General features: G+C 39.7%; 1 protein-coding gene across 1 annotated transcript in view; it reads left to right on the plus strand.

Moving 5' to 3' along the window:
* Nucleotides 1-19,768, plus strand: part of LOC149773584 (baculoviral IAP repeat-containing protein 3-like) — a 47,493-nt gene that overhangs the window by 15,006 nt on the left and 12,719 nt on the right. Inside the window, exons 3-5 of the mRNA XM_089946280.1 lie at nt 10,813-10,964; nt 12,006-12,081; nt 13,339-13,442. Coding sequence (XP_089802406.1) covers nt 10,813-10,964; nt 12,006-12,081; nt 13,339-13,442 — 332 coding nt within the window. The remainder of the gene's footprint in view (nt 1-10,812; nt 10,965-12,005; nt 12,082-13,338; nt 13,443-19,768) is intronic.

Below are 19,768 nucleotides of genomic sequence, written 5' to 3' on the forward strand. Positions count from 1 at the left end.
TACAACACTGGTCAACAGTGAAATCATTACTGACTTGAAAAGACCCTAATCTGTAGTATTTTGGTGTGCCGAACACGAATATAACCGTGAAAAATTTGTATTGGCTCTCGTTTTGAAGATATTCATATACCTCATTTTCTATGTTTCACTGTGTAAATTTCTCCAGTAGGACTGCAGCAACATCCGGAATAATGATGTAACATTGCATAATACCATCATGCTCACATCATCCACAGTTGATTGCATCATTTTCTGATGCAATGCAATACTAATGCCATGCGGCTGCTGAAGTAAGTTGACGTCAGCAGTGTACTATACATGTGTAGGCCTATTATACTAATGCCAGGCGGCTGCTGAAGCTGACGTAAGCAGTGTACTATATAAAGCCCAATCAGATAGGTTCAGCATTTAAAATATTTTAGACGTGCGAGACAGTTCAAGCTACTGTTACATAAAACTTATTATTTTATCCATTTACGTACAATAAAGAACAGTAATGCCTCGAAAGTGTGTTAATACCGCGGACAATTTTTGCTATATTTGTGGGGAAGTGACATTTGCCAACCAGAAGAAAAGTATCAATTCTCAAGTGAAGAAGGCGTATCATCTTTACTTCGGATGCAAGGTTGGTGACCAAGACAAGCCTTGGGCTCCGCATATATGCTGTGCTACATGTACAACACAGCTTTCACAGTGGTTGAATTGCAAAAGGTCATCAATGCCGTTTGCAGTCCCAATGGTGTGGAGAGAGCCAAGCAACCACCTAAATGACTGTTACTTCTGCTTGGTTCCTCCTCTTTCCGGCGGAATAACGAAGCGAAAGAAGTCGAGAATAGTCTACCCAAACATTCCGTCTGCATTGAGACCAGTTCCACATGGTGAGGGACTTCCTATTCCAGAACCTCCAGCAGAATATTCTCTTGATTCATCCGACGAAGACAAAGGTGAGTCGACGTGTTCTTCTCCTGGTCCATCAGCATGCAGTGATCCAGATTTTCACTGTGGTGCATCATCAACCCCACACAGAATAACACAGGAAGAACTAAATGACCTGATTCGTGATTTGGACTTATAAAAGAACAAGGCAGAATTGCTAGGATCAAGACTCCAACAATGGAATCTTCTAGAAGAAGATGTCACAATTACTGCATATCGAAAGCGCCACCAGCAATTGGAGCCTTTCTTCAGAAAGGAAAGTAATCTGATATTCTGTTCCGATATTGAGGGCCTCATGAATGCTTTAAAAATCACTCATGACCCACAAGAATGGAGACTATTTGTGGACTCTTCGAAACTGAGTCTCAAGGCTGTGCTTTTGCACAATGGAAACATTCTTCCATCTATTCCAGTAGCGTATGCTGTCCACATGAAAGAGACATACGATAACTTAAGGCAGCTACTGAATTCCATTGAGTATAACAAGTACAGCTGGCACCTCTGTGGTGATTTGAAGGTAGTTGCCCTTTTAATGGGACTGCAGCAAGGATATACAAAATACATGTGTTTCTTATGCGAGTGGGATAGCCGAGCAAGGGAAATGCACTACATGAGGAAGGAATGGACTCACAGGCAGAATGTAGCCATTGGAGAGAAGAATATCCAACACCCAGCTCTGGTTGAGGCTCAGAAAATCTTGCTACCACCCCTTCACATCAAACTAGGTTTGATGAAGAACTTCGTGAAAGCCATTGACCGGACTTTGCCAGCATTCCGATACCTGCATGAAATATTCCCTCGACTCAGCGAAGCAAAGATTAAAGAGGGAGTTTTTGTGGGTCCTCAGATTCGAGAGCTTTTCAAAGATGACCGGTTCAACAACTTGCTGGAAGGTGACGCGAAACAAGCATGGAATGCTTTTCGCCTAGTTTCTACAAACTTCCTCGGAAATGTTAGGGCAGAAAACTATAAGGAACTAGTAGAAGACATGTTGATGAAGTATAAGAAACTTGGCTGCAATATGTCTCTAAAGATTCACTTCCTTCATTCCCATTTGGATTTCTTTCCTAGCAACTGTGGTATTGTTAGTGATGAACACGGCGAACGTTTTCATCAAGATATCGCAACAATGGAACAAAGATACCAGGGAAAATGGTCCACTACAATGCTGGCTGACTACTGCTGGACACTCCTCAGAGATGCTCCCGAACAGCTGTACAAGAGACAGGCGAAGAAATCTAAGATGTAGTCAATGACTTGATTTTTTATAGGTAGGCTATTACAGTTGACCTTTTACTATTGGAATGCATTTCGTTATGTAAACATTAATTTCTTGCAGATTACAAAAAAACTAGAGCCAATTTTGCAATTTGACTGTCATATTCGTGTTCAGCACATAAAAATTGATAAGAATTGACTAATTTTATTTCAGTAACATGACTTTTGTAAAAATTTGTTGTCCAGTGCAACCAAACAATGTGTTGCACATTGTAAGTGACTTCATTGGTCAGTCGATATTTTCCACCGCCTTAGCTTCATATTGGTTTCACTTGTTATTCGCACCGCGAGATGATCAGACGTGTTTTTCTGTACCTGACCATTAGTCACTTCACAAACAATAAAACTAACACACAAATGATCACGCCATGGGCGACTCATGGAAATTATGTTAGTCATGTTACGAAATATATCACGACTTGTTTGGATGTACTTTTCTGTGGTCACTCTTTAATCACATGCGTCTTCAGTTCACTCTTGTGATATTTTTTAAAGGGTGTATTTTTTCTATGGATGTGATTGTTATGTTCTATATGTTCTTTTATTTTTTCAGTGATTTTACTTTATATCTTTATTTTAATTTAGATGTATAGACTATGTAGTCTGAAATAAAGAATTCTTATCTTATCTTATGTAAGTGGAATGAGTGTTTCTTTGAAACTTTCATAAGGAAAATATACCGTAAAAAACAAATGTACGTGTCGTGATATTTTTAAAGTAGGAATACATGCTCTCTCTCTCTCTCTCTGGTTTTGATTTATACCCTAATGAAATGTTCCCGTTTGAAGATACCTCTCCAAAATTGTGATCAGTGGTCACCATAATTACGCCAACTGTTCCGTTTGTCATCTTATTTTTTTCAAAAGTTTACACTCTAAAAAATTGTACAACGATTTTTTTTTCTTCCATCAGTAAATCTTTGGATAAAATAAAAGCTTGAGTTTGCACAATTCTGGTATCTTAACTTTATCCTATTTTGGAACTGCAATATGTCACGGAATTTTTCTTCTTCTAACATTAGATTTACAGTTTTTCAGAAAAAAAGACAATCACACGGCTTTTTCAAGAATGAAGCAAGTGACATTGCACTGTATAACCCTGCCTATGGTTAACTCTGAATTCTAAAGCCAAAACATGGGTTCAGGAAAAAATTGTAACAATGTTCGTCCTAGTCCTCAGTAAAGAAACTAAAAGTACAGTGAACCTCAAGGATGATAACCCAAGCTGTCTGTCCATTGATGTATGTATTCACATCAGAAGAAATATGATCCTAAAACAAAAAGATATAAGGCAAGCATGATTAGAACGAACACAAAGACAGCAAATTGTAGTAACAAAGGTATGTTTTCCTACACGTCCGCGTAACTTAAAGTTTCAATCCCCTTGCAAGACAAACTTGGTACCTTTTGTAGAGCTTGAAATAAAAAACTGAACAAACTTAAACACTTTGCTATAGATACATGTATTTTCTTTTGCAGCAACAGACTAAACAACATAAAGAAATTAAATCTTCTAGCAAAAAAGAAATACATCATAAAAATAGAATTAAAGATTAACGATGACTAACCAACAAAACCGAATTTAACAAAGGCAATGACATGTGTAGAAATGCCTCTCAGTTTGAGAAAGTATTTGGATGTCATATGCCATGTACCAACAACTTGAAAAAAATGTATAAACAGAGAGAAACCTTAATTCAAAATTTAATTTTGTTCCAAATTGTTTGTGTCTTTAGGGAATATACCTAAGCACTAATAAAGGGTGGAACAGGGAAGAGACGCATAAAAGCTTTGATATTTCTGAAAAAATGAGGTGATATTCCTACAGTTCTTAACCAGCTATATATGCTGGGACGGGTCTGTTGGATATCCACACGTAAAGAAGTACAGATTCTGGTCACGTTGCAAGTGTGCGTGTTTTGGAAAATGGTAAAACTTGGACACACAATTTTCTCGTGACACTTATAAAGAGAAGTGTCTGTACAACTGTCAGAAGCCAAAGTCATATAACTTTTGTACGGTTTGTAAAGATTTCCACTTTAGAAAATGTGAAGTATCACAAGTTATTATCACAAACAGAAATGGAACATAGGGGCTTGACAGTTGTTGTTTAGACACCTCCGCTCAACTTCACAACTTACTTGCTCTGTCTCATATTTTGATCTTAAGGAAAGATCATCTTTGTACAGCAACAGTGGTAAGAGCAGGAGGAGACGCCGTCACTGCTGTCGAAAAAGGGTAGTTCTTTTAAAAATGCGTTTAGTATATTTTTTAAAAATATCAGATGAAGAAAACGTGTGTTAAAACAGGGTTGGTAGAATGTATTCAGCGACAAAGTAGAAGTGACTGAGAGAAGGAGACAACGTTGTCGAGTGGCGTAGTTTTCTGGAGTACGTACGTGTCCCAGCGACACAGTGCCGGCTTCTCTAGCTCTCTTGAAGACACCAACTGTCTGGGTTTTTTTCTTGCAACTTTTTTCTTTCGTGGTAGGGTTTGAATCGAAGGGTCGTCAAGATGCATGAGGTGTTTAAGACGCACCGCTGTCGTTGGGCTCCTATATGCTTGGCTTTCACTTGCCCTTGTGAAATATACCAAGTCATTGTGACAACAAGAGGTAGAGAGGGTATATATGGAGAGAATGAACTTGGTTAAATCATTTCTGAATCAGCAATCGAGATGAAACGATCGCACGATTTCAGTGAGAGAGAAGAAGAACGTAAGAGGCAGCGAAGTGACGTATCGCCTCACACACGAAAAGAAGTGTTCGCTCAAATAGAAGACATGAGCAAACCTGAACCAACACCTTCCACGTCTGCGACCAGACATAGAGAGCCCACTCCAAACCAAAGTCCACCAGTTAACCCTGAAAAGTACTATCACATTCGAGAGACGGAAAAGCGACCCTCTAGAAAATTTAGAACCACGAATTACACCTACACGGTGAAGTTTAAAGATTTCAAGTCCGACGTACCATTGGAGAAAGCAGAAGGGTTTATCACCGAGATGTGGGATTCTTTGCTCACCACACTAAAGCGACAATGTCAACCCAAAGAAGACGATTTCTTGACACTATCCATAGATCACGACAGCTTGAAATCCCCTGTTTGGATCGAGTTTAGCAGACCCGCAGAACTAACCCCTTCCAAAGTCATGGACAAGATTCAACACGTACAACAATCTAATGATCAGTTTGACATCACCGATGGTAAAGCCACACTGAAAATGGCCCACATCTCTCCTCCTCAAGGGACTGGACGCAAAAAGGTCTTATTGGTGGACGACCTTCGCAACACCAAAACAAATCTAGTCCGAATTAACAACCCTCAAGACCAGATGTGTTTAGCCCGTGGCATCGTGGTGGGACGAACCTATGCCAACAAGAACGACACGGTGGAATGGAAAAGAACCTGGAAAACTATTCAACGATCCGACCGAGCCAAACAACGAAATGAAGCAGAACTCCTGTTACAACAAGCCGGACTGTCCAAAGACACACCCTGCGGCATTCCTGAGATGCAAAAATTGCAAGATGCCCTAGCTCCACGATACATCTTGAAAGTGCACCCTCAAGAAGTGCGCGGACCTCTATTGTTTCGAGGCCAAGACTTTAAGGACGGAAAATACATTCATGTCTATTATCACGATGAACATTTCGATACCATTACCGCCATCCCCGGATTCCTGGGATACAGATATTACTGTGAGAAATGTGACCATGGTTATAATAATCGAGAGCAACACAAGCATTGTGGATCGAAATGCTTAGGATGTTTGGCCTCTCAACCCTGTCTGAGCGAAGGGCAAGAACCAATGCATTGCCTGCTTGTCTGCGCACGTTTGTCAGCCCTGCCTGTTACCAACAACATCTGAAGACGCAAGGTTCACAGCAGAAATGTGCTTGTCAACTCCTAAGATTGTGCCCTACGTGTGGACAAGGAATACGTACCAATAGTACCAAGGCACACGTATGTTCAGGAAAAAAAAAGTCACATTTGTCATCACATCGTGGACTTGGAAGACCAATGCTACATGCAAAAATACCAACCCCCACCAGAGAAAGAGGATGGTTACAAGAAGAAAAGCAATTTCATCTTTTTCGATTTCGAATGCATGCAAGAGACTGGCATTCACATTCCTAATTTCTGCGTGGCTCATCGAGCGTGCGAGAAGTGCATTCAAGAACCTATCTTCATTCATTGCCCTCACTGCAGCAAGATTCCTGGAGGACGTGAAAAAATCTTTCGAGGACCGAACACGCTAGCCGATTTCGCTCGATGGGTCTTAGACCCCATCGACAAGACGTGGAGCCAAGAGGACATCGAACGTTACGGAGATTGTCATCGTCATGCCACGGTGATGGCTCACAATTTCTCCGGATACGATGGACAGTTTCTTCTCAGATACTATACGGAACATGGCACCGAACGTCCTAAAGTGACTTTGAACGGAGCCAAAATCATTTTCATGCAAGTGGGACAAGTACAGTTTAAAGATTCGATGAGCTATTTGGCCATGCCTTTGAGTCGAATGCCTAAAACGTTTGGAATGACAGAAATGGCTAAAGGGTACTTTCCACACTTTTTCAATACGGAAGCCAATCAACACGCCGTTCTACCCCATTTACATGAGGCTCACTATTACGACCCCGACAACATGCGTACCGAACAACGAGAAGCTTTCTACGCTTGGTACCAGGCTCACGCCTCGGACCCTTTCGATTTTCAGGAAGAAATGCTAAAGTATTGTCGTTCCGACGTGGACATTTTACGGCGTTGCTGTGGAAAATTTCGAGAACTGTTCATGGAACACGGAGGGGTCGATCCTTTGAAAGAAGCTTGCACCATTGCCAAAGCGTGTTCCTTAGTGTATCGACAACGATTCATGCCTGAAAACACCGTGGCTGTCATCAGCCCTCAAACGACCAACTTTGTCAAACGTCAATACTCGGTCAAAGCCCTACGTTGGTTACATTACTTGTGCGACAAGGAAAACAAATGGATTCAGCATGCCCGCAACGGAGGGGGCGAAAAGACCATCGGAATGTATTCGGTAGATGGCTGGAACTTAGAAAACCCCAAGATCGTGTACGAGTTTAACGGTTGCTTATTTCACGGATGTCCCGTCTGTTACCCTGATCGTAGCACTAAAAATCAGTTTTTACAACGAACCATGGAAGACTTGTACCAGGACACATGTCAGCGTCGCCTAAAGTTAGAACAGCAAGGATACCAAGTGGTGGAAATGTGGGAACACGAGTACGATCACCGTTTGAAAATCGATCCCGAATTTAAACGCATCGTAGAAAGTTACCAGTGGGTGGACCCCCTGAACCCAATGAATAGTTTGTACGGAGGTAGAACCAATGCCACCTGTTTGCTGTACCAAGCCGACGAAGAGAAAGAAGAAGAAATCAGATACTTGGACGTGTGTTCGCTGTATCCTTACGTGTGCAAATATTGTCACTTTCCTGCAGGGCACCCGCAATTGCTGACGGAACACATCGACCTGAAAAACATTCGACAATACGAAGGTCTGATCAAGTGCAAAGTCTTGCCTCCCACGGACTTGTATCATCCCGTGCTACCTCACCATTGCCAAGGCAAACTGATGTTTCCTTTGTGCTGTACTTGTGCCGAAACGTGCAACCAAGATCAGCCTTGTCAGCACACCCAGGAAGAACGTGCCTTGACGGGGACGTGGGTTAGCGTGGAATTGTTCAAAGCTCTGGACATGGGATACCAACTGTTAGAAGTGTACGAAATTTGCCACTTTCCCAAGACACAACAATACCACAAGGGTGACCCCAGTCAGAAAGGCATTTTCGCAGACTACGTGGACGCCTTTTTGAAACTGAAACAAGAAGCCAGCGGCTATCCTTCCTGGTGTCACACTTCCGAAGACGAAAAGACATTCAAAGAGAAATACTATGAACAAGAAGGTATTCCTTTAGACCACATCGAGAAAAACGAAGGCAGGCGATCGTTTGCCAAAGTGATGTTAAATTGCTTGTGGGGTAAAATGGCACAACGACCGTGTTTACTCAAGACGGAATATTTGACAGAACCTTCCCGCTACTTCCAGATGATTCACGACAAAACCAAATACATGAAACACGTGGACATCGTTCGTGAGGATTTGATCTTGGTCAATTACGAAGAAGATCTGGACTTTGTACAAGACGACCCTTTTGGAAATGTCATCATTGCGACTTATGTGACAGCCCATGTTCGCTTAAAATTGTACGAAGCTTTAGAACTGTTAGGGTATAGTGTCCTGTACTTTGACACGGACAGTTGCATCTACATCGATCGACCGGGTCAGCAACACCCTAACATCGAAGAAAACCGTTTAGGAGCCTGGACAGACGAACACCCCGACGACAAGATTCTAAGTTTCCCGAGTGGCGGTCCTAAAAATTACGGCTACCAATACCGGGACAAACAAGGAGAAGTGCACACGGAGTGCAAAGTGAAAGGACTGACTCTGAATTATCGTACCAGTCGAGTGGTCAACTTTGGGGTATTGAAAGAAGCCTTGCAATCGGGAGAGGATGGAAACTTTAAAGTGACCACTCACCAACCGAACAAGATTGTACGTTTACCCACTCACCACATCGTCAGTCGACCCCTGGAAAAAGTCTATCAAATCGTGTACCAGAAGCGAGTGAGACTTCCCAATCACTTTACGTTGCCGTACGGTCACATCGATATTGGTCGGCATATAAAAAGGGACAACGTCCAAGACCAGTAGTTCATTGTCACTACCAAGACCAATCGACAAAAATGAATCCTTTTAAACAGCAAGTATAGAGCGTAAGACTCAAGTCCAACGAGAAACTCGGGTGTGATTCTATGCCTCACGATCACATCACCAATGCAATACCACATCTTAGTTGTTATGTACTAATGCCATGACAAACTACGTGCAACCAGTGAAACTTCCAGACCACAAAACTTTACCTTATGGACATGCTGATATCACCCAGTATAAAAAGGGACGACTTCCAAGAACGACACTTCATTGCGAGGACAAGCGACGAGAAAGATGAATAACTCTAAGCAGAAGAAAAAAGAGAAGGAACAAACATCATTGACCTCTTTCACCACCATACCGTCACAGCAAAGTGCATTCAAGAAGGGAAAGGATTCAATAGACCTAAAGGAGTATTTTAGCATCCAAATGACCCAGACAGCGACCTCGAGAAAATTTAGAACGACAACTTACACCTACACGGTGAAATTTAAAGACTTCGCGTCTGACGTTCCAGACGAGGAAGTATCAGGTTTCATTACGGATCTACTTGACTCACTGTTAGAGGAACTCAAATGTCATTGCCAAGTCAAAGATGAAGGTCGTTTGAGCTTATCTATGTATCACGACAGTTTGAACTCGCCTGTATGTCTCGGATTTAGCACACCTACAGAAATAACTTCTTCCAAACTTTTGAGGGCTATTGAAGATGTGCGGTCGGTGAGAGAAAAATTTGACATCACCGATGGAAAAGTGACTATTCATATGGCATATGTTGTACCTCCATGGGAAGAAGACGATCACTGCTCTTGATCTGCTTACCGATAAGTGTACCTAGCACGATGGACGTAACAGCAGATTTACGAGTGACAGGGAATACGAGATGGGAAACATCTATGCTGGGACACAAGTGGCAGCTGACCAGATTTTAAACAACGTGTGTGATGGATAGAGAGACAAACACGAACTTTCTCTTATTTGATTGTTTGTTACTTGTTTTGTTTTAGCTTTTTTCTTATAAACGAACATTTAATGTAAATTCGTTGCATATGAAGTGATTTTAGAAAGGAGTGAACGTTAATTTTAAACATTAGTTTACTGGTGTCAATAACTAAACAACTCGTAAATATGTTTCTTCTATGTTCAAATGTTTATGTATTTAATGGATAGTGCTTAGACCAAAGCACAGGCCAGAGAGCCTATGTATATATGTACTTGAATAAATGTTTTGAACCCATACAACAGACTTTTCTTTATCGAGTCTCTATTCTATCTGTGAGTCTTTCTTTAGAATATTTCTGTCCTCTTTTCTGTGTGTCTGAATGTGTATTTGTTTGTTTCTGTATGTCTATGTTTGTCCCTATCAACCCTTTGTCCCTACAAATACATTTCACCCTATAAAAGGTTTTGACCCTATAAACCTATGACGTTACCAATGTTTAATTCCCATTGATCCCCAGGTGACATTCCCATGTTAAATTCCCATTGTCGCCAGAGTGCATGGACCGTTTTTGCATGGTAAAGTCCCTTGTCGCTAGGTTGGCCCCATTTACTACTTATATATATATATATATATATATATATATATATATATATATATATATATATATATATATATATATATATATATATATATATATATATAAAATTGACGAGTACAATTCAATTTTGGACATGTATTCAAATATTTTTGCAGATATTTATGTCACAATATCAAACGTTCATTTTATATTCCTCCATATTTACTTCATTTTTTGGTGTACACAAGACGTCCACGCACAGTATGTCGGCTGATATAAATTTGCTTAACGCTACGCTATCACCAATTTTGACTTGTTGTTTTCGCTAGACGATGGAGACTCTGTGCAGTGCTATGTTTGTGGCGTTGTTATTGGAACTTGGACAATTGAAATGGACCCATTGCTGGAGCATGTGCGCAACGCACCATTTTGCAGGCATCTTCCTGAACTTCAACCACCAGCAATTTTGGCCGAAATCAAGGTAGAGTAAGCATAATTTCTATCCTTAATTAAGTGGAGCGTGACAAAAGCAAACATTTTGAACGTGTAAATCAAGTATCAGTTTTGATTCTTCTTTATGATCATCATTATGTGTGATCCAAATTTGCTTTGTTTGTAGTCAGATTATGAAATTCCTCTGATAAATATCATGTCATCAATGCAGATAAAAATAATTTGAAAACCTATTTTTGCAAATTAATGAGTACTTTTCATGGCTTTCTTCATATTTTAATAATGTTACGTGATTAGGCTCTAATAAACAGTAATACGGAAAGAGTGAAAACAACATGCTTTCTAAAATTTAACAAATAATTTTTTTTCTGGAAAATTCTGTAAAAAATGAAAAAAGGAGAACTGACGGTTTCAAGAATCAAATCCAAAATTAATCTAAGAATACTCCACGTATTAAATTGCAAAAGTCCTAGTAATAAATGTTCTAATAATTTCAAATTCGAGTCCTGATGTAAAATCCAAGATGGATGACTATGACGTATGCTGTAGTCAGTACTGTTCTTATCTACTGTTCTTGGTAGAAATACAAATAATGGCACTCCGGTGTTGGAAATCCAAATTGAATTTGTAAGCAATATCTTTCCTTGTGTGAAAACTCTTGAGTCCAAGTGATTTGAAATAACTCCAAACAAGTAATATGAAATAACTCTAAACAGCACAACATAACACTTTAACTACCCAACTTCTACTAAAATTATTTCTTTCAAACATTGAGTTACATGGGCTTTCCTAAATATCATCAAGGGTCATGTGATCATGTTTATATCACATACACAGAATATGGCCTTGATTAGACCAGTGATTTTATTCCCAGAATAAAAATTTAAAAAAAGTGTTTACTTCTTAACCCACGTAGTTTCATTAAATTTATATATATATATATATATATATATATATATATATATATATATATATATATATATATATATATATATATATATATATATATATATATTAAATAAGATATACGTAACAGTACTGAGAACTTTTCTTCTTGTTATTTTTCCAGGATCAACTGTTTGGAGTTGATAGAATGAGGGTGCCATCAAATATTCCTTTGGATAGAAATAATGATAGTATTACAGGTAACCATGAATACACATACTTAGAAATGGTACTGTTTTGTGTTTATTCTGTCGTGTGGGCTGCGCATTTTCATACATGGGCAAGTTTAGCAAGAATTCATACTCCCAAAATAATTTAATCGCTGTTCTAACCGCAGGAATAATAATTGTGTGAAGTTTAGTAACGAACAAGCGAACAGATTTTCAAACATTCCGCACCAGACTTAACTTTCAAGCACATACTTTGAGCGATGAGCAAATTGCAATAATAATCATTAATGTAATAAATTTTAACAGTGTTCACCAGTAATTTGAGGCATTTAACCAATAAGTATAGAGGACTGCATTTATATTAGAAAAATATGAGCGAGTTTTTTCGGATGAAAATACTGTACGACTTTGGGAGTGCAGTATATGCATCCGACAAAACGAGTTCATATTTTCCCAAACAAATGCAGTAATCTTTTCATTATATGCTCATTTTCTTATTTTACTAAATGCACAAGCGCAGATTTATCATTACGTTTGAATACTATATTTATCAATTTTCTTTACCTCTATGTCACCTCTTCGCTAGGGAGGCCCAAAAAGTTTGGATTTTAAAAAAAATACAGAGTATAAATAAAGCAAATTATTTAACAATGAATTTGATTTTGAAAACAAACCTGTATATTCTATATTTATTTCGCTGAATTTCTTCAGTGATATAGAAATTAGATTTTGGGGGTTCATTGTCCTCATTTCGCACAGGGCCCACACATCCCTAAATCCGCCGCTGCTGTCTAACTCACTGGATTAACTTTGTCGGCGAATTCTGCAATTATTATAATTTTAGCTGTTGAAATTGTATTTTTTTAAAACAAAGTTATAATATGATCTGATGAGGAAGTTGTTTTCTTATCGGTTAAACTTTATAATAGGATTGGTTATCATTACATTGCTGATCAACTTTATTACAATTTCGGTTAGAATTACATCTGCGATCTGTTAATTAGTATGATATCACTTGTAAACCACGTCTACACAATAAATATACGAGGTTACACATGAGATAAAAATAACAAGTTTGCAACAGTGTTATTATTCTGTGTATATTTGTGAAAAATCAGACCCACCTAGCAAAACTACAACACCACCGACAACAACGAAAGATCCATTTCGTGTGGGTTGTTCTTTGGATAAATCTTTTATCTTTGTGTCTATATGTAATGATTTTAATTTATTTCAAGTTTTTAGTTAAAGAGAGTGGTGTAATTTATTATCTTAATTTTGTTTCAGGATATAGAGTGGAGAGTAATGTGCACACTTCCACAGGCCTTCCAATAGCATTTGGACATGATGGTCATGGTGAACGACACTCAGAAAGTTCTGGCATCATCCAGGTAAGATAGGCGGTATTTACTTCTTCTGGCTTGAATACTTGAGGAACATCTAATGCATGCCTCAAAAGTCATAACAAAGATGGTATTCGAAATGTAGATGGATCGAATACTTAAACCCTACTTGCAATTTTATGTTGCTCGTCGAAGAATCATTTATTGAAGAGACGTTCATGTTATGTATGTTTCTTTGGTGGCAGTTGCTATTGATCATTGCATACAAAGACGTTACTGACTATATTAATATTTGAGAAGGATATACATTACTAAATATTTTTATATATTTCGTTTTCCATCTGCCATGTGGGAAATAATGAAAAGAGAGAGACAATAAGTAAAACATAAAGTATTTTAGTGTTTGTAGTGCCAACTATAAGTTGTCAAAAAACCTATTAACCTGTCTAAAAGCATGCAGCATCAAGAGTTCCTTAGTGTCCTTGAATGCTCAGTTTAAACGCTGGTTGAAAATATTTGAGCGTTTAAGATATATATTTAGAGTAAAGTGCATTCATTGCTTTTTGCTGAATTTTAATAAGATACAAAGGCTCCATTTCCTACACACAGTTGATGTCTGTTATTATAAAAAGGTTATCTTTTTTATATTTGATATTGTTCCCTTCATTCCTAATATGATACACTGTTGACTTGGTTCTATAGCGAGAAAGCAAACTAATGAGAGAAAAATTGATTTTGGTAGCTTATAAATTCCTTGTTACCTATGCATGAACAAATGCCCGTTTGCTTTCTTCATGATTCAAACGCTGGGGTTGAGTGTTTTAAGCCAGCGAATCCAATATTTTTTTTTTTTGTTTTTTTTTATTTTGTTTGCGGGGGTTGGGGGTGGGGTGTCCTTTTTTATATGCTCCAGTTTGAGTTATGGGCGATTACATTATGTTTCTGTTAAACAACCTCAAACATTAAAAAAATTCCTTCATAAATTTATTTAAAAGCATCTATTAAGTTATTAAATATTGCCAACGTAATGATGCAATTTCAGCAAAATAATAGATAATGGATAAATAAAATACAATTGCCCAATGGTAGATGGCGCAGAGATTTTACTGCTGACCTACTTAATTATGACATCAATTGGGGTCAGTTCTAGTCATTTCCGCCGTAAAAGCGACATTCAAAGTAGTTTAAACTTATTTCTTATTTGACTGTATATGGACTATGTACATATCTACAACAAACACCAATAGATTCTCTATAGTACTTGTTTTTTTTTGTTTTATGATTTGTTTTGGTTTCATTTTATGTAATTGTCTTTTATGGCTTTTTGCCCTTGAAGAAGGAATTAGTAGATTTTGTGATTTGAAACTGGTTTAATACTAGTTTTGTATTGTTTGGGTTTTTTTTATCAGTTTTCTATCATATACATTTTTTCCCTGTACAGCACTTCCGGTAGTCTCACTACGACGTCTTACGTCAACGTATCATTCAACGTCTGAAATGCTCTCTCACAAGCGTCTGTCCAAATAACTTCGTCCGAGCCTTCTTCCCTGCCAAGTCAGTCAACGAACTAGCAATAGCGCTGAAGTTTGCGAATACTTAACGATAATAACCTGTATGTTCTTAAAAAGGTCGCACTTCTGACTTCGTAGTTGGACGTGCGGCGTTCCGAAGTTGGTCGACTTTAGTACTGTCTGGGGTTAATGTATCTTCACTGAGTGTGTCCTAGATAAGTCAACCTCCGAAATCCTATGACATTTAGATGGTCGGGCAGTGAGCCCTGTCTGTCGAATGCGTTCCAGAACTTTTCTCAATAAGACCCCGTGTTTTTCCCAAGTAGGTGTCGCCAATAACAAATCGTCCATGAAATTTGAAACTCCGGTCCCTCCTAAAGATTCTAGCAGTTTCGTCATCATTCGGGTGAAAATGCACGGTGCATTCTGGACCCCGAACGGCATGACTACCCGTTGTTATGTCCCATCTGGTGTTGCAAAGGAAAGTTTTCGACGGTCTTCCCTACGAAGTGGAATTTGCCAATATCCCTTGGACAAGTCTATTTTAGAAACATTTGGCTTTGGTTACTCCGGCAAATATAGACTCATGATCCGGTAACATTTCGACCTGAAATTCTGTGATCCTGTTCAATTTCCGGTAGTCGACGCAAAAGCGGTGATTACCATCCTTCTTCTGGACCAAACTACCCGATGAACTATATTTAGATTGGGCTAGTTCAATGACCCCTAAGTCAAGCATAGTTCTAATTTCGTCCCGTACAGTTTCTAACTTCGTATGAGGTAGAGGATAGGGTTGCAGTTTCACAGGCGTTTCATCGAGCAACTTCAAGCTGAACTCTTCCAAATCCGTCATGCCTGGCCTTTCTGTCGAGACACTTGAGTAGTCGTGGAGTATCTTCTTCACCTCTTCACGTTGTTCTGAAGTTAACGTTACGTCAAGTACAACGTCGACATACGTTTCATCCTTCGTCAAATGACAACTAAGAAGTACTTCTGCCACTCCTCCGTTGTCGTCGGGTTCTTCAGGCACAAGTGTAACAACCACGAGCTCAGTGAGTGTCTCCCTTTCAAGATAGCGTTTAAAAAGGTTAACGTGGTACAACTTCTCTTTATCTCCTACCTGGACACGGTAGTTCTGTCCACCCTTCTTTTTCGTGATACTTGGAGTTTGTTGTGCTCCATCGGGAACAACAGCACATTGTCACCAACTTCAAACTTCCGTTCCTTCGCCCTCTTGTCGTAGTACCTGGCTTGACCTCCCTGTGCGTCACAGAGATTCTTCTGGGCCAAGCTGCAAACTTCCTCCAGCTTGTTAAGGAGATCAACAACATACTTATACGTTGTTCGTACTTCCTCGGATTCCTTTTCATCCGTCCATAGCTGTTTCAATACAGCCATGGGTGTCCTCTTATTGTCCTCCCATAAACTAGTTCGAAAGGTGAAAATCCTAGACTAGCTTGGGGTACTTCGCGGTACGCGAAAAATATCGCGAGAAGTATCGACCCCAGTCCTTGGGTCGACCTTCTCACAACTTCTTCATAGCTTGCTTCAACGTCCCATTGAAACGCTCTACTTGACCATTGCACTGCGAGTGATACGGAGTAGTAGTCAGACACCTAATGGAAAGTAACCGGATCAATTCTTCCGTCACTGGCTAACAAACTGCGCCCCTTGGTCAGTTAATATCTCTTCAGGAACACCAACTTTGGACCAAACTCCTAACAAAGCCTCAACCACCGTAACTAAATTAATGTTTTACAACGCAAGCGCCTCTGGGTATCGGGTATCGTAGTCAACAATCGTTTACACATAACGATTGACACTTTCTGACGCAGGCTTTATCGGACCTATCAAGTCCATCGCCACCATCGAGAAAGGTTTATCAATCAGAGGAGTGGTTACTAGCGGCACTGGACAATGTGAGGTCTTAGGTACCACCCGCGGACACTTGTCACACGACATACAAAACCTCCTTACATCCCCATATACACCTGGCCAGTATAATTTCCTCATTAACCTATCTCTCGTCTTTGCCACGCCCATGTGACTTCCAAGTAGACTCTCGTGTGCTAGCCTAAACACTTATTTTCTCTTAGATCGAGGTACAATCACTTCATTATACCTCGCGAGACCTTTCCGGGTGTATCGATACAAGATACCCCATTTCAGCACGAACTCTACCTCGCCCTCTGGCAAGTTTCGCATGGACTCCTCCTTTGCATACCCGCGTATCCTGTTAAGGGTAGAATCTTCCTCTTGAAGTCTCTTTAACTCACCAGGAGGCAAATTGTCTATGGGCGAATTTGAGGAGTTAAGCGGCTTCGTCCTTGACCTTCGCTTTATAGACCTCGTATGTATGGACCCCACGTGTATAGGTGTACACGTCATAGGATTAGACTGTGGAAACACATACCTACATCCTAAAATTACGTCGTGCGATAATCTTGACAAGCACGCTGCTTCAATTCGTCCTTTCACATACGGCGAATCAAGGTCAATGTAGACAACCGGGAGAGAATTTTTACTCCTATTAGCAAATTGGACTTCCACTCTCTCACCTTTATAGGCAGCATATTTTACAAATATGCTATCCACCAAGGCTGGAAAACTACAGTCGGTGTCATTCAGCATGGTAGCCTTCTCTCCATTTACCATAGATTTTGCTGTATTAGACCATTCTACAGGTATACACCTTCTACCTGTGCCTGGAGTCACTGCATTTATCGTGGGACGATATTTCCTGCAGTGTTCGAGAATATGGCCAGGTTTGTTTTAGCCGTAGCATACAACTTCAGCTTTCTAACAAGGGGTACCCTTATCTACCCCTTGGGTCTTTCCTGGGCCACGGAACTGATCACGGCTGAGGTTATGAGCCCCTAGCTTCATACCATTTTGACCATTCCACCTATGAGGTGTCAAACCGTTAGCTCTTTTAAAGTCAGTGACGTTGGGTCTATCCCTGCCACTCCAGGTGATTGGATGAGAATGTGCACTCTCATATCGCTCAGCCATTACACTGATATCTTCTAAGGTCGCGAAATCAAGCTTCGATAAAACTTCGGTCAGGTCTATCCGATATGTAATGAGGAAATGCTATTTCAAGACCTCCTCCCGTATCCCTTCATAAGTGAGCGCGATGCCTGTCATTTAAATTCATTTATCGAAAAGCACGCTAATGCGAGTATGAAATTGCGCGTGTCTCCGTTGTTCGCTTAGATTACTCTCTCAAGAGTTTACGAAAACTTGCAGCCGTCAACTCATAGTGCCCTAACAGCGCTTTCTTGAGAGCGTCGTAATCATCTGGTTTAGTCGGTGCCATATTATGATAGACATCCTTGGCACCTCCTTGCAAAAATGCAAGATATTAATGGCCCACTGGTCTTTGGGTGTTTGATGGATTAAAGCTAATTTTTCAAACTGACTCAAAAAGTTATCGATGATTTCGTCTCTGTCGTTAAACATCGGCACTGTTATCTGAACGATACGTCTATCCTCTGATATTTTGCTTGTGGGTCCTGAATGTTCATTCAGTTCTTCGCCACTCCTATATTCCGATTCGATTCTTATTCTGTCCATGGTTAACGCATGTTCTCTCTTCCTGGCTCTTTCTTCGGCCTGTAATCTGGCAAACTCAATATCTCTTTCTCTTTCTTTTCCCTCGGCTTGTGTAACTCCTTCATTTTCTTCGGCTTTTCTGATTCTTTTCTTTTCCTCGGCTTGTCTAATTCTTTCGTTTTCCTCGGCTTGTCTGATTCTTTCTTTTTGTGCCGCCTGTTGTTCGCTGTATTCCCTGAGATTTCGCTTTACAAATTCCGCTAATTGGGTTCCTTCATATATATTTCGTCTTTACCAATAGACTTCAACTCTTTGACCAAGTGCCTATCAGTTGCCATTCTCGTCTACTCGACTGTATCACCGACCAATTTACTTAGCTTAAGTATTGACTAACTGTTACTGGCTTATAGGAAACAGCTTCCTTAAGAATACTTACCCGTATTCTATTCCAATAAAGTCTTAACCTACAGACTTACTTAAATCACCCTAAAGCAATCTGAAAGGTTTGGCAGTACAAAATTCAGAATTTCTCTCCAAATTCAGCTTGCTCTCACCAACGATGTGCAATTACCCTCTCGGGACTTCCTTTAGTATCTCTTCTAGCAAGACTAACTAAAGGCAATATTTCTTTCTGAATTACTTAATTCAGATAACGACAAACGCTATCTAAGTAGTTCAGTTACGGAACCTTAATTTCTTACAATGTCATAACATACATTAAAGAAATATCAAACAATGGCATGCACTAACTATAGAATGCATAGATATTGACTCGATTCACTCGCGTAATTCCTTGCTTAAACAATAACCAAATTTATTACTGCTATGGTACTCTACTTTCTATTCAATATCCTACCCAGCCTCTGTCACTCACACCGTTCAAAATAATCCCGGACGATAGACCCCACTTTGTAACGTCGCACTTTTAGTAAGAGGGGTGGTTAGTTGGATTTGGCTGGCGTTATCTAGAGGATGACCTCCCTCGATATTATAGCCCGATGGGAGTGAACAATAGAATTTCAACAGAGACCTGGGCAAGAATATTGGGAAGAAATAATACAATACGATTCCCCTTTAACAAACAAACAACAAACAAAACAAAGCAAATTTAATCAAAACAAATGAATAGCGGCAATTCCAATTCAATCTAAATTAGGTCAACATAATTTAATAGCAGTGTCTAATTTGGATTGATTTCATCATAAGAACGAATGGTGAGAAGAGCGCAATGTTCACGACTGCTTGCATCACCTTTTTCCCGTGACCATGTATCAACGTCTTCTTGTTTCCTGGAGCCTTCCTATTCTC

The sequence above is a fragment of the Sinohyriopsis cumingii genome, unplaced genomic scaffold, assembly GCF_028554795.1.
Source record: "Sinohyriopsis cumingii isolate HCF-2022 unplaced genomic scaffold, ASM2855479v2 utg000624l, whole genome shotgun sequence".
NCBI classification, from domain to species: Eukaryota; Metazoa; Mollusca; class Bivalvia; order Unionida; family Unionidae; genus Sinohyriopsis; species Sinohyriopsis cumingii.